The sequence below is a fragment of the Prionailurus bengalensis genome, chromosome B1 (assembly GCF_016509475.1).
Source record: "Prionailurus bengalensis isolate Pbe53 chromosome B1, Fcat_Pben_1.1_paternal_pri, whole genome shotgun sequence".
Classification (NCBI taxonomy): Eukaryota; Metazoa; Chordata; class Mammalia; order Carnivora; family Felidae; genus Prionailurus; species Prionailurus bengalensis.
The window spans coordinates 140,869,762-140,883,383 of record NC_057344.1 but is presented as its reverse complement, the minus strand read 5'-3'; the positions used below and the strand labels follow the sequence as shown (position 1 = coordinate 140,883,383).

At 38.5% G+C, this 13,622-nt stretch overlaps 1 protein-coding gene across 1 annotated transcript in view; it reads right to left on the bottom strand.

Annotated features, from left to right (window-relative positions):
• Window positions 1-13,622, bottom strand: part of ANTXR2 (ANTXR cell adhesion molecule 2) — a 155,896-nt gene that overhangs the window by 71,686 nt on the left and 70,588 nt on the right. Inside the window, exon 12 of the mRNA XM_043572387.1 lies at window positions 8,599-8,694. Within this exon, the coding sequence (XP_043428322.1) occupies window positions 8,599-8,694 (96 nt within the window). The remainder of the gene's footprint in view (window positions 1-8,598; window positions 8,695-13,622) is intronic.

Genomic DNA, 13,622 nt, shown 5'->3' with positions numbered 1-13,622 from the left:
GCATATTAAAATTCAAATTACTTCTATTTTATTGTGCATTTCCCCCCCAAAAAAATCAGGCTATTCTCAAAGTAACTCAATAAAGGCACCAAAAGCCCTCCTCAACAATAAAAGACAAGTGCAATATAGAAGCATTATTACTATTTAGAAAGAACAGCACAGCTGTTGCTGGCTAAGAAAATGATTCCATGGAGCTGCAGTCAGATATATCCTCATCATGAAAGCTCAACTTACTTATAAGCAAATTGGGCTTTAAAAAGATAACTTTTTAAAATGGTTTTTTTAAATTAAGATTTATGAGATCTTTATGTAAAGTCTTAAATGCTCCAAGGAAAAATGAGCTTGCAATTTTCCCTTGAGGATGAAGAACTTTGGCCAAGGACACTAGAGCAAAGTGAACATTTATCATTTCCAGCATATTCAGATATTTATTTGCAGCTGTAGAACACCCTCTAATTGACAACACTCCAGAAAGCCTTTGTTTGCCACCTCATTAGCCTTACATCTGTAATTCTGCAGAGTGTCTGGATATTCCAATGATACAACTATAGGACTGTCATTTCTGCCATCCTGGCAGTAAAACAAATCTGTCATAAACTCAACAGAACTTCTAAGCTAAACAATGATGAAAACACCCATATTTTCTGATATTTCCACTCATGACTCAGTACATGATAAGTTTTTTTAACCTCTCCTGCCCTCATTTTTAATTTAAGGATTAAGGAAGGATGCAGCTGATGTCTTTGCTAAAGAAAAGCAGGTCTAAAGGATGGATGTGAGGATCCTCAATGAGCAGGATACAGACTCTTAAACAGATGGTAAGAAATAACTTCACACAAAATGAGAACTTTTCCCCTTACGGAATAGTTTGCAAACCCAACACACTCTATAATTCACTAATGATAGTGCCTAAAAATTTCAGCTTTGCATGAAGACTCTTTTACTATGATTATTATTAGGTAGTTTTCCAACTATCATTGTTTCAGATTTCTATTTGTCATGGAAAGCTCTGGTACACAGAGGACACTATTCTGCAAATTTTAATTAAAAAAATTTTTTTTTATTATTTGTTTTTTGAGAGACAGAGAGAGAGCACAAGACAGGGAGGGGCAGAGAGAGAGGGAGACACAGAACTCAAAGCAGGCTCCAGGCTTGGAGCTGTCAGCACAGAGCTGGGTGCAGGGCTCAAACCCACAAACCATGAGATCATGACCGGAGCTGATATCTGATGCTCAACCAACTGAGCCACCCAGGCACCCCTATTTTAATTTTTTTTAATATTTTTTAACGTTTATTCATTTTTGAGAGACAGAGGGAGATAGAGCATGAGTGGGGGAGGGGCAAAGAGAGGGAGACACAGAATCCGAAGCAGGCTCCAGGCTCTGAGCTGTCAGCACAGAGCCCGACATGGGGCTCAAACTCACAAACCATGAGATCATGACCTGAGCCTAAGTCAGTCACTTAACCGACTGAGCCACCCAGGTACCCCTATTCTGCAACATTTTAAATGATTTCTCTCTCTCTCTCCCTCTTTCTCTCTCTTATCCTTGAAAACACTCATTAAACAGAACTGAAAGGGGCGCCTGGGTGGCGCAGTTGGTTAAGCGTCCGACTTCAGCCAGGTCATGATCTCGCGGCCCGTGAGTTCGAGCCCCGCGTCGGGCTCTGGGCTGATGGCTCAGAGCCTGGAGCCTGTTTCCGATTCTGTGTCTCCCTCTCTCTCTGTCCCTCCCCGTTCATGCTCTGTCTCTCTCTGTCCCAAAAATAAATAAATGTTGAAAAAAATTTTTTTAAAAAAAAAAAATAAATAAACAGAACTGAAAGATTTAAAATTTGTAAGTAGTCTCATTATTTTTTATGTTTATTTATTTATCTTTTGAGAGAGAGAGCAAGCCGGAGAAGGGCAGAGATGGAGGGAGAGAGAAATCACAAGCAGGCTCCATGCTGTCAGCACAGAGCCCGATGCACGGTTCCAATTCAGGAACTGTGATATCATGGCCTGAGCTGAAACCAAGAGTTCAATGCTTAAGTGACTGAGCCACCTAGGTGCCCAGTAAGTAGTCTGTGAGTGGACAGATTTTTTTATTGCACAGGTTTTTCCTTAACATTTTTTATTCTATGCCCTTTTTTGGCAATCTGGTGAACTGATGGATCTCTTCCCAGAATAATTAAGTGACATTAAAATAAAAAAGGTTTAAGGAATCCAATTATATTTAAATATAATTATCAATTCTGTAAACACACACACACACAAATTTTTGATATAGAAATATATGCTACTTTATTAATTCATTAAATAATGAGAACTGAGAACTATCCTAATTTTGAAGTTATGTTACTTGTAAAAGATATTTCAAAAATATCTGAAGAATTGTATGTGATATAGGATACCTGTAATTACTATTGGTGACAATAGTTTTGTGAATAGCGGCCTACATTTATAAATGAAGGAAATGATAAATTTCAGTTGGAAGTAAAAAGAAACATTTTTTTTCCCACCCAAGTTCACAATCCTCAGGTTTGAAACCCCTGTGGGGTGTATATAGAAGCAACTAAAATTAAATTGCTTCTACTTCAGAGTTTTATTATAATAAAAAATTCTTGGGGACCCTGGGTGGCTCAGTCAGTTAAGCATTTGACTTCAGCTCAGGTCATGATCTCGTGGTTTGTGAGTTCAAGCCCTGTGTTGTGTTCTGTGCTGACAGCTCAGAGCCTGGAGCCTGCTTAAGATTCTGTGTTTCCCTCTCTCTCTGCCCCTACCCTTCTCACTCTCTCTCTCTCTCTCTCTCTCTCTCTCAAAAATACATTTTAAAAATTAAAAAAAAAAACTTAAAAATAATAAACAATTTTATGTACTTGTATCTTACTTCTTATTGTATAGAAATGGCAAAGGCCACCTTTCCTATTGTATATACATTATAAAGAATACCTTTTAAATAAAACCAGTGAAAATCATACAAAGAACTAAGAGTATACCATAAATCCTCTCATGCAAAATGCTTCTCCATAGTTGACAGAATTTTGATTAAAACTGGCAACAGATTACCCTATTTTGAAGTCGTCTTCCAGATAAAGAGATGTCAAGTGTTTTAAGAATTGAAACGGTTCAAAGAAGATAATGTATAACACGCCTATGATTAAAATACACACAATACTTGACTTCATGAAATTAGTACACTATAAAGTGAGAGAAATGCTCAACAAATGATCACATAAATAATCGTTTAATCTTAATTTCATTTAAGTATCACCAAAAATGTACCATTGGGTAACTTTTTGAGGATTTTGGTTAAAATTTTGAATTTATTTTTAATGTTTATTTATTTTTGAGAGAGAGAGAGAGAGAGAGAGAGAGAGAGAGAGAGAGAGAGTGAGTGGGGGAGGAGCAGAGAGAGAGGGAGACACAGAATCTGAAACAGTCTCCAGGCTCCGAGCTGTCAGCATAGAGCCCGACACGGGGCTAGAACTTGAGACCAGAGAGATCATGACCTAGGCCAAAGTGGGATGCCCAACCGACTGAGCCACCCAGGCACCCGTTGGTTAAAATTTTAATATAAAATATTCTAGAGGGGATAGTTACGATTTTGATGTGTTTCTTGTTCCTCATGCTAATTTGGTACAGCTAATGAAGTATATGTCATAGTTTCAGAGACATATTTAGTTAAATGTTTGAATTCTTTGCTTTTCCTTGCAGAGTAAAATGGTCACTTTCTAGCTTTCAAGGAATTCAGTGGTTCAGTTTCTGAATATGAATAGGATGGTACTGGCCTCTTCTAGCAAATAACAAGCACCCCAAGGGGACTGTCCATGGATCCCCGTTGTCAAATGGTTCTAATGACATATACGCCTTGAATACTTCTGAAAATTAGAAACCTGTTTCTTCCCAAAAATTCCTTGTCACTCTGAAACAGTAAGTAACTTCTACTCAGTATATACAACATTATGCACATTTATTTTATGGTTACTCAGAACAAAACAGAAACGTAATTCTAATTTTTAAAAATGCATATTGATTTCTTAATAGCCTTGGAACCACTGCTAACATTTTAAAGAATATTTCATTGTCTTCCATTTTACAACCTCTTGTACTCCATGAACAGTTTTTGTAACGAGCTGCTCCGAAGACGTGTTACATAAGAATTGCCAAAATAAATAGCCCTGGGCAGTCATTCCCAACCCTGGGGAATATCAGAATCATTTAAGAACTGTATTAGTTTCTTAACATGGCTGCAACAAGTTACCACAATTGCAATGGCTTAAGACCAGAGAAAATTTATTTTCTTACAGTTCTGGAAGTCAGGAGTCTGAACTGAGTCTTATCAGGCTAAAATCAGGTATTAGTAGAGCTGGTTCCTTCTACAGGCTCCAGAACTGTATCTGTTGCTTGCCTCCCTGAGCTCCTGGTGACGGTGAGCATTCCCTGACCAGTAGTTGCATCTCTAGTCTCTGCTTCCATGGTCACACTGCCATTTCCCCTTGAGTAGGCTAATCTCCCTCTGTCTCCCTCTTACAAGAACACTTGTGACTGCATTTAGAGCCCACCAGTAGGTCCTCCTGGATAACCTCCCTAGCTCAAGATCCTTAATCTAATCACATTTCAAAGTCTCTTTTGCCATATAAGATAACATTCACAATTTCCAGGAATTAAGACCTGCATATCTTTAGAGACCATTATTCAGCAAACCCCACAGGCTTCTCCAAATGGCACTGAATCCTACAGAAACTGCCCTGTCTTTCCCTTCAGGGAGAATCATCACCATGGGAAATCTTACCACTACTGCTCTGAGACCTTCTGGTTATTTGGGGCAGGAAAAAAAAAAAATGAGAACCACGGTCTGAAGTATAAGAAACACTGTCATTTTTGAGTTATTGATCAGGTAAATGTGAAATTTTGAAATTTTAATCTCTGAACAATGAACAAATCACTTCATAAGATATTTACATAAAATATGAAATGATTGAGAATGTGTGACAAATATTATGGACTCTGTTCAGAGCTTTATATCAAGGCTTTCTATCTTTATAAGAGCCCCTGAGCATGTGATCCCCAAGGAAGTGGACCATGGACATAATCTAAATGTGCCTGAGAACAGACATTTTTAAGCTCTTTAGTCATGTTTCAGCTGAAAGATTAATTTTTCTAATGTTTATTTATTTTTGAGAGAGAAAGGTGGAGAAAGAGAGACAGAACGTGAGCAGGGAAGGTACAGAGAGGGAGACACAGAATCTGAAGCAGGCACCAGGCTCTGAACTGTCAGCACACAGCCCAACATGGGGCTCAAACCCACAAACAGTGAATTCATGACCTGAGCTGAAGTCAGACACTTAACCGACTGAGATACCCAGGCACCCCAGAAACATTAAATTTAAATGTTTCCCCCTAGTACTTCATTTTTTTAAAATGTTTATTTATGTTTGAGAGACACACACAGAGAGAGAGAGAGAGAGAGAGAGAGAGAGAGAGAGAGAGAGAAAGAGAGAGAGAAGGCATGCAAGAGTGGGTGGGGTGGGGGCAGGGATAGAGGGGACAGAGGATCCAAAGCTGTCTCTGTGCTGACAGCAGAGAGCCTGATTCAGGGTTCAAACTCACAAACCGTGAGATCATGACTTGAGCAGAAGTCGGATGCTCAACCAACTGAGCCACCCAGGTGCCCCTGCCACTAGTACTTTAAAAGCACTCAAACAAAACAAAATTTGTACAACACCAAGCTGAAATAAATGCATCTCATTTCACATTAGAAAGTAATATTACTGGTAACAATAGTCAAAGTTAAATTGATCCTTAATAATTTAACTGCTAAGAATTATTTAGCTAACTACATTCTAAGTCCAGCATTGCACAAACATATTCTCTAAAAGGAACAAAGTAAAACAAATATCCTGCAATTGCACCACAACACCCCTTGACACTCTCAAGATTGTTTCACAAGGCTAAAGTCCCTGTGCCCCTTTCGTCACATCACCTCCTCATTTTTCCCTAGCTCACTTAGCTTCTACCTTAACTCCTATCTGCACTTTGTTAGCATTCCTTTGCTTTGGCCATATCCAGGGTGCATCATCTGTCACTGGCTTTCCATTTCAATTGTTGATGGAAACTCAGCTGGATACAGACTTAATCCTCACCAGGACCAGACCTGAGTAGACACTGCTGTAAAGCAAGCAAAGCTTCTTTCAGGGGATTATACTGAACAAATATCTCCAGTGGCTTCTCATCATCCCTGGGGTGAGCTCAAACTTCCTAAAAGACAGAGGAAGCCTCCCTAAATGAGATTCCTACCTAAATCCCAAACCATCTTTCACGCTTCCCTTTCACTGGCACACTAGGTAAGCCTCAGCCCAGTGCTCCCCAAAGCATGCCAGAATAACTCAGTATAATTCCACACACACACACACACTTCATCTGAAATCTCTCTCAACTGCAAACATCTTATTCATTATTCAAAACTCAGTGTGGGGTCATCAGCCCAGTCAGGTTTCTCTGAAACAATCCCGTGACTCTGGTAAATCCCTCCTCCTTATGTTCTTAGTGTGCTTTACAAATGTTGCTATTGGGACACTCATGCCCCTCCATTTAAACTTTGCCCACATTTTTGGAGCATCTAACAATGCTCCAAAGAAGCCCATTTTAGTTTTCACATGTCTTTTAATGATTTAAAAAATCATATACTTTGACGCTTTTGAGCCCTCTGATCAATAATAAATGAAACTGCAAAGGACATCCACCACGGCCAAATTTAAATTAAAAAACCAAGGAGCACAAATCATATTAGGGCACCTTTCTGCTTTCAATTTGACTCAAGAACGTTAGCCACCCGAAAATAGCCATATCTAGGATGATCTAGATTACAACAGGAAACTGTCTGAGCATAAACTGCTATGGCAGGAAACTGATTAGTTCAGCAAAGAGACAGGATGCTTCTTGTCTCTACCATTGTCTGAGTTAATTCTATACCTCTTATATGGGCCAACTGCTCTGAGATAAAGGATTGTAAAGTTGACTCATGAAAACGGACTGAAGTACAATTAATAATAAATGCAGGAGTGATGCAAAGTAGTGCCTTAAGTTATAAGGAACTTGGAATTAGTCAGCAAACGTGAGGGAGAAAAAAGGCAGTCCAGTAATATTAGGTACAACACCACAGTGATCTACAGAATATAAAGTTCTACATAATATGCTGATAATAAAAAGAATACTATCAAACTAAGTAGGAGGTATGCTTTGAATGAGTGCTTCTTCAGAATAATCTTTTCTATGAAACTTGAACAATCCAAATTGGGTTGCGTGAAATGTGCTGAACTTAAAAAAATTTTTTTAATGTTTATTTATTTTTGAGAGACAGGGTGTGAGCAGGGGACGGGTAGAGAGAGAGAGAGAAAGACACAGAATCTGAAGAGGCTCCAGGCTCTGAGCTGTCAGCACAGAGCCTTGAACTCACAAGCCGTGAGATCATGACCTGAGCCAAAGTCGGATGTTTAACTGACTGAGCCACCCAGGTGCCCCATAAATGTGCTGAACTTTATTACTCAACATTCCATCCTGTGGTAGGCAGAATAATGGTCCCCCCAAAGCTGTCCCTGGAACTATGCATAATTTTCATTACATAGCAAAAGGGACTTGGCAGATATGATAAAGTTAAGGATGCTGAGAGGGTAGATTATCGTGGATTATCCAGCTGGGTCCAATTTCTTCACATGGTTTCCTAACATTGGAGGTCCTTTCTCAGCTGGCTGAGACCCGAGGGAGATGCAACTACAGAAGAATAGTCAGAGAGATGCAATGTTGCTGGCTTTGAAGATGGAGGAAGGGGTCCACGAAACAAGGGACGTGTGTGGTCTCTAGAAGCCAGAAAAGGCAAGGGAACAGATTCTCCTCCAGAGCATTAAGACAAGAATGTAACTCTGCCATTCCCTTTTAGCCCGGTTTAGTCCAGTGAGACCCATCTTGGATATGTGATTAAATCACTGTTAGATAATAAGTTTGTGTTGCTTTAAGCCACGAATGCAGAGCAATTTGTTCAAGTTGCGATAGAAAACTAATATAAACCTGTAGTCTTTCAAAGGTTTTACTCAAACAGGAACAATAACTCAAATAAACCGTTGTAACTTCAAAACTGCCTGTGCAACCCTAACATCTGCACACAATTTATTTCTAAAATGTTTTTTTGAGAGGCAAACAGAGATGGTCCTGAAATCGATTTTCCAAAGAGGTAATGAAAGATTCAATAAGCAACTGACAAGAAAACCTGACAGATTAGCAACTTCTCCCCAGGAATCCAACAGAAAGTATCATTCAACTTACTGGAAATTCTTTTGTACTGGAGTAGAAAGCCCTTTATCCCCACTACCTCTTCCCCCACCCTCTCGCCTTCTCCCTCCAAGCTTCATTTTGAAATGTTTTTTTAGATGAAGTTTTATAAGAAACATTTATTGGCATGCATGTTTTCTAGAACTTATTATAGCAATAAAAGCTCCTAAAATTCAATTTGCTAACTGAAACTTTGCTGTTGTTGACCAAGTGGCATTGATTTGCAGTCCAGGCCTTACTTGACATCTCCACTGCTTTACAAACAAGTAGAGTTGAAAATCCTCCTTACTCACCACTTTGCAGCACAGGGGCCAAAACCACCACATCAAACCAATGCCCAGTAGTAGCAGTAACACCAAAATAGCAATGATGGCTGCAATCCCATTAGACTAGAAGAGACAGAAGACAAAAACAAAGTGGTCAGTAAAGCGCAGAGTTAAATCCCAAATACATGTTTTTTTTTTTTAAGGAAACACCAGAAAACAATGCGAAAAGCATAATGATGTCAAATCAGAGTTCTATTATATTCCTTTAAATTCGGTAAATTCCTTTATAGTCTATTTCATATATGTTAAAACAGTCAATAATAAATACGAAACCTTCCAAAGTGCTATAGACACTTTTAAATGATGGCTCAAAGAATGCAGGAAAAATCACTATCTGGGGTTATAGGAATGGGCAGTCTGGGTCTCTATCTTTGTCTCTGGGAATGGATTATTTTGATTGCAAGCATGATTACTTCTAGGCAGAATGTATGCAGCATTTTCCCAGACTTTTTGATGACAGAAAACTACTTGCATTATGTATTTAAATGCCAGGGCAAGAGGAATATCAAAAATCACCAAGCAAATGAGAAACCAACAACAATGGTTCTTGTTGGCAAACGGTTCATATGCATCAGTGCAAGAAAGCAACCTCTGCACTCACATATCAGAAGATTTCTCACCACAGCTCAAGCACTAACCACTCAAGAACCACACTGGTGTCTGCTCGCTTCCTAATGCCAAGATCCTCCAGCCCTACGGAACCTGCTCTTACCTCTGCCTCCAATCCCCTTCCTGTAACCACCACCTACTCATCCTACAGTGCTCAGCTTAAGTCACTTCCCCAGGAAGGCTGTCTTGCACCCTCTGGGTAGAAAATGCCCCTCCTTGAAATAAACCATAAGAGACTCTTAACAATAGAGAATAACCTGAGGGTTGATGGAGGGGAGGTGGGTGGGAGATGGGCTAGATGGGTGGGTATTAAGGAGGGCAATTGTTATGATGAACACTGGGTATTGTACGTAAGTGATGAAACATTAAATTCTACTCCTGAAACTAATATTACACTATATGTTAACTAACTATAAGTTAAATAAAAATCTGAAAAACAAACAAAAACAAAGTGTTCCATCAACTAATAAAAATTTTCTAAAAAAAAGAAAAGATAGAAAACATCTCTCTTTATTACACAATTCATAGTTCTCTGTACTTCAATCTTTAACATTTATCATAATTTATTTTTAATTTTTTTTTTAGTTTTTTAAAAAATGTTTATTTATTTTTGAGAGGGGGAGAGAGACAGAGTGTGAGCTTGGGAGGGGCAGAGAGAGAGGGAGATACAGAATCCGAAGCAGGCTCCAGGCTCTGAGCTGTCAGCACAAAAGCCCGATGCAGGGCTTGAACTCACAGATCATGAGATCATGACCTGAGGTGAAGTGGGACACTTGACCCACTGAGTCACCCAGGCACCCTCCTCCTTTTTTTTTTTTAATGTTTACTTACCTTTGAGATAGAGAGACATAGTGCGAGTGGAGGAGGGGCAGAGAGAGAGGGAGACACAAAATCCTAAGCAGGCTCCAGGCTCTGAGCTGTCAGCACAGAGCCCCACGAGGGGCTCGAACTCACAGACCAGACTGCAAGATCATGACCTGAGCCAAAGTCATACGCCTAACCGACTGAGCTACCTAGGTGCCCCTGTTTGTTTACTTTTGATAAACTGATTTCATTTCTCTTTTCTGCCACTATTCATTAGGAGCTCTAGAAAGCCATGGGGTTACATCCAACCTACTCACCCATGTACATTCCATGCTTGGCATTTAAAATTATGAGCTTGGCATTAAGAAAATGAACTTTAAAAAACTAGGCTGCAAAAGCCACTGATGCGAAGACTCGTATTTACTGAATTTTTAGTGTGGGGATAAAGTTCCCAAGGGGACAAAGTGTGTCTCTAAAATCCTACTCTGGTATCCCCAGGAATAATGTTTTGTTTTTTGGTATGTGTGTCTTTTTCTTTCTTTTTCTTTCTTTCTTTCTTTCTTTCTTTCTTTCTTTCTTTCTTTCTTTCTTTCTTTCTTTCTTCCTTCCTTCCTTCCTTCCTTCCTTCCTTTTTTTCTTCCTTTCTTCCTTTCTTCCTTCCTTTCCTTCTTTCTTTCTTTCTTTCTTTCTTTCTTTCTTTCTTTCTTTCTTTCTTTCTTTTCTTTCCTTCTTTCCTTCTTTCTTTCTTTCTTTCTTTCTTTCTTTCTTTCTTTCTTGGAAAGAATTCAGGGAAGGAAAAAAATGTAAATAAATCAATACACTCTCCAGGTGGGAATTTGGAACTTCATGGGCAGTTTTTCAGAAATACATGTCCTGTCATTCAAAACAAATAAGAAGTACAAGCCCAGAGGTCAGAGTGAGCTACTTGTATCACAAGAGCTGACAGCAAGAGAGGTGGCAAGGTGTGGGGGGACTCAGCAGTACCCGTCTTGGAATGGCACTGCATTAAAAGTATTAGTCTAGACATTTAATTTTAAGCAAGTTGTTTAATTTCTCAGGGATGGTTTTCTAATCTACAAAACAAGAAAGCCAGTTGTTCCCAAAGCATGAAACTCTTTGTGAAAAAAGCCATTACTATTATCTCTCTCTTGCAGGAAATCATTCTGCATGTTAACATACTTTTAAGTATCTGAATGGTTCTGCAGTAAAGAAGTTCAACTTACATCAGCACAGAACCATTGTTTTTCTCATAACATTTGAAACATCTAAATATTTAAATTTAGGATTCCCTAGAATCCACACTGAGAACTGATGGGATCGATCAAAGCTGAGAGACTTTCTGATGTTTCAGTCACAATGGTGGTAGTATTCAGTCAGAACATTTTATAGTGGGATTTAAAGTGCAAAACATAATGCCATACACACAAAAGGAGATAATAATCACTAGGTAGACAGTTACATGTAAATAACTGAGAAGAGAAGAGAAGGTAGTTTTCAAAACAAGTGGCAAGAAGTGCTAGCCAAATACACTTGGTTCAGCTAATCAGAAAAATCTTGACATGTGTATCATTTCCCTGTACCACCAGTTATTATCACAAAGGAAGAAAAAGGAAAAACGATGAGCATATAGCGGCTTGGAAGCTATCCCAAAACAGATCAATTTTTATAGATACCGATTACTAGCAGCCTTTCAGTTTTAATAAATCTACTTTTAAAATAATTAATTCTCAGAGCAGCATAAACCATAAAACATTCATTACTTTCAGAAACTTTCAGAAGATTGAGATTCAACTACACATGAACAATTAAAGCTATCCTTTGATTTCTGATTTCGCATCTGAAAGGAAGAGGGAACAACCATAGGAGGTAAATTTCTGTAGCTGCTATTAGGTTGCAAATGAACCCAAACTGGCACCACCAAGGTATCACTTAGAATCTTTGATCATTTTATTTAACTTTTCTCACAGAAGACAACAAAAATAACTTTCGAAACTGCACACAGGCACACACTATCTTCACCGAGTTCTATCATTCACTATATGACCATTCTTAAGGCTCTAGAAGATGCAACTACATGATATTTACCATAAAGAATTAACCTAAAATATAAGAAATAAAAAGACATGGACTCATGTAGCAATTTCTTGATGTGGAGTCTGGTAGAATGAAAATATAACCTCAAATCTAGTTATTAATATATCTGAAATATCTAAATCACTCACTGTCTTGCACATAGAAATTCCTGTGTGTGTGTGTGTGTGTGTGTGTGTGTACGTGCGTGTGTGTGTGTGCACATATGTGTGACAGAGAGAGAGAGAATATAAATACTTTTCAGAAATTTTCCAGGCAAATATCTAAGTTCTCTGTTCCTAAAGTCAAAGAAAACAATTCAGAACACACACCAGGCTACCTAAGAAATACTCAAAGTACATCTTTCTACACAGACTTCTAAACATTCATGAACAAATCATGTGACTCTCCACAGCCTTGATTACACTAAGCTCTAAAATCTAGGCAAACAGGAATATGACAGGAAAAGAATGTCAAAGAAACACATAGAAAAATGTGATATCCTATGGGAGAAATGCTGTCAAATGCATAAATTCATGATTCTACCTTCAAATATAAGGTCTTATATAAGATACTCCCCATCTGACTGTTTATGTACAGAATGAATACAGCACTCCCTACCAGTCTTTTCCCACATTAGGATCTAGTCACAGCACTCATGGAAATGGCTCACCATTTGTCTGTGCTATACAGTTTTCAAAAAGGTTCTATGAACATTTGGTTTCCTCTTTTCTTAGAATTCAGACTCTGTGTTCAGAAATAAGAACATGCAACCAGAAGATACGAATCTGCTAAAATTTTATTGGTGTCTTTTTTTTCTTTCTATGAATGTGTCATTAGCAGGAAATTCAGAAAATCACACTGACAGAATATACAGTAGATGGGCTCACCATGATAGGTAGTTAAAATTCTTAATTTTTCCTCCAAAAAAATAACTCTATTAGGAACATTAATAAGACACTATGCACATCCACACGCAAATATATATTTATTATGACAATATTATCATGTCAATGGACTCCAAAGATTCACCTTCAATAAAATTAAAAAGAAAATACACACTTTCTTTTTCTTTTTAATTTTTTTTAACATTTATTTATTTTTGAGAGACAAAGAGAGATAGAGCATGAGTGGGAGAGGAGCAGAGAGAGAGGGAGACAAAGAATCTGAAGCAGGCTCCAGGCTCTGAGCTGTCAGCACAGAGCCTGACTCGCAGCTCAAACTCACTCAAAGTGAGATCACGACCTGAGCCGAAGTCGGACACTTAACCAACTGAGTCACCCACGTACCCCGAAAATACACACTTTCTAAAGACCTACAGACCTAATCTTTATCATATTTAACCTGAGCATGATGGAAAGCAGGTCAAAGGAAGCAAAGAATATAATATAGCCCAACCTTGCCATCAGTGCTGTAAGTATATGACACAGTCCCTGGATGCCCCAGTCCCAGAAATTAGCTCAGTTAACTGGATACAAATTCAGGCTTTCCCAGTTCTGTTGTTTTCA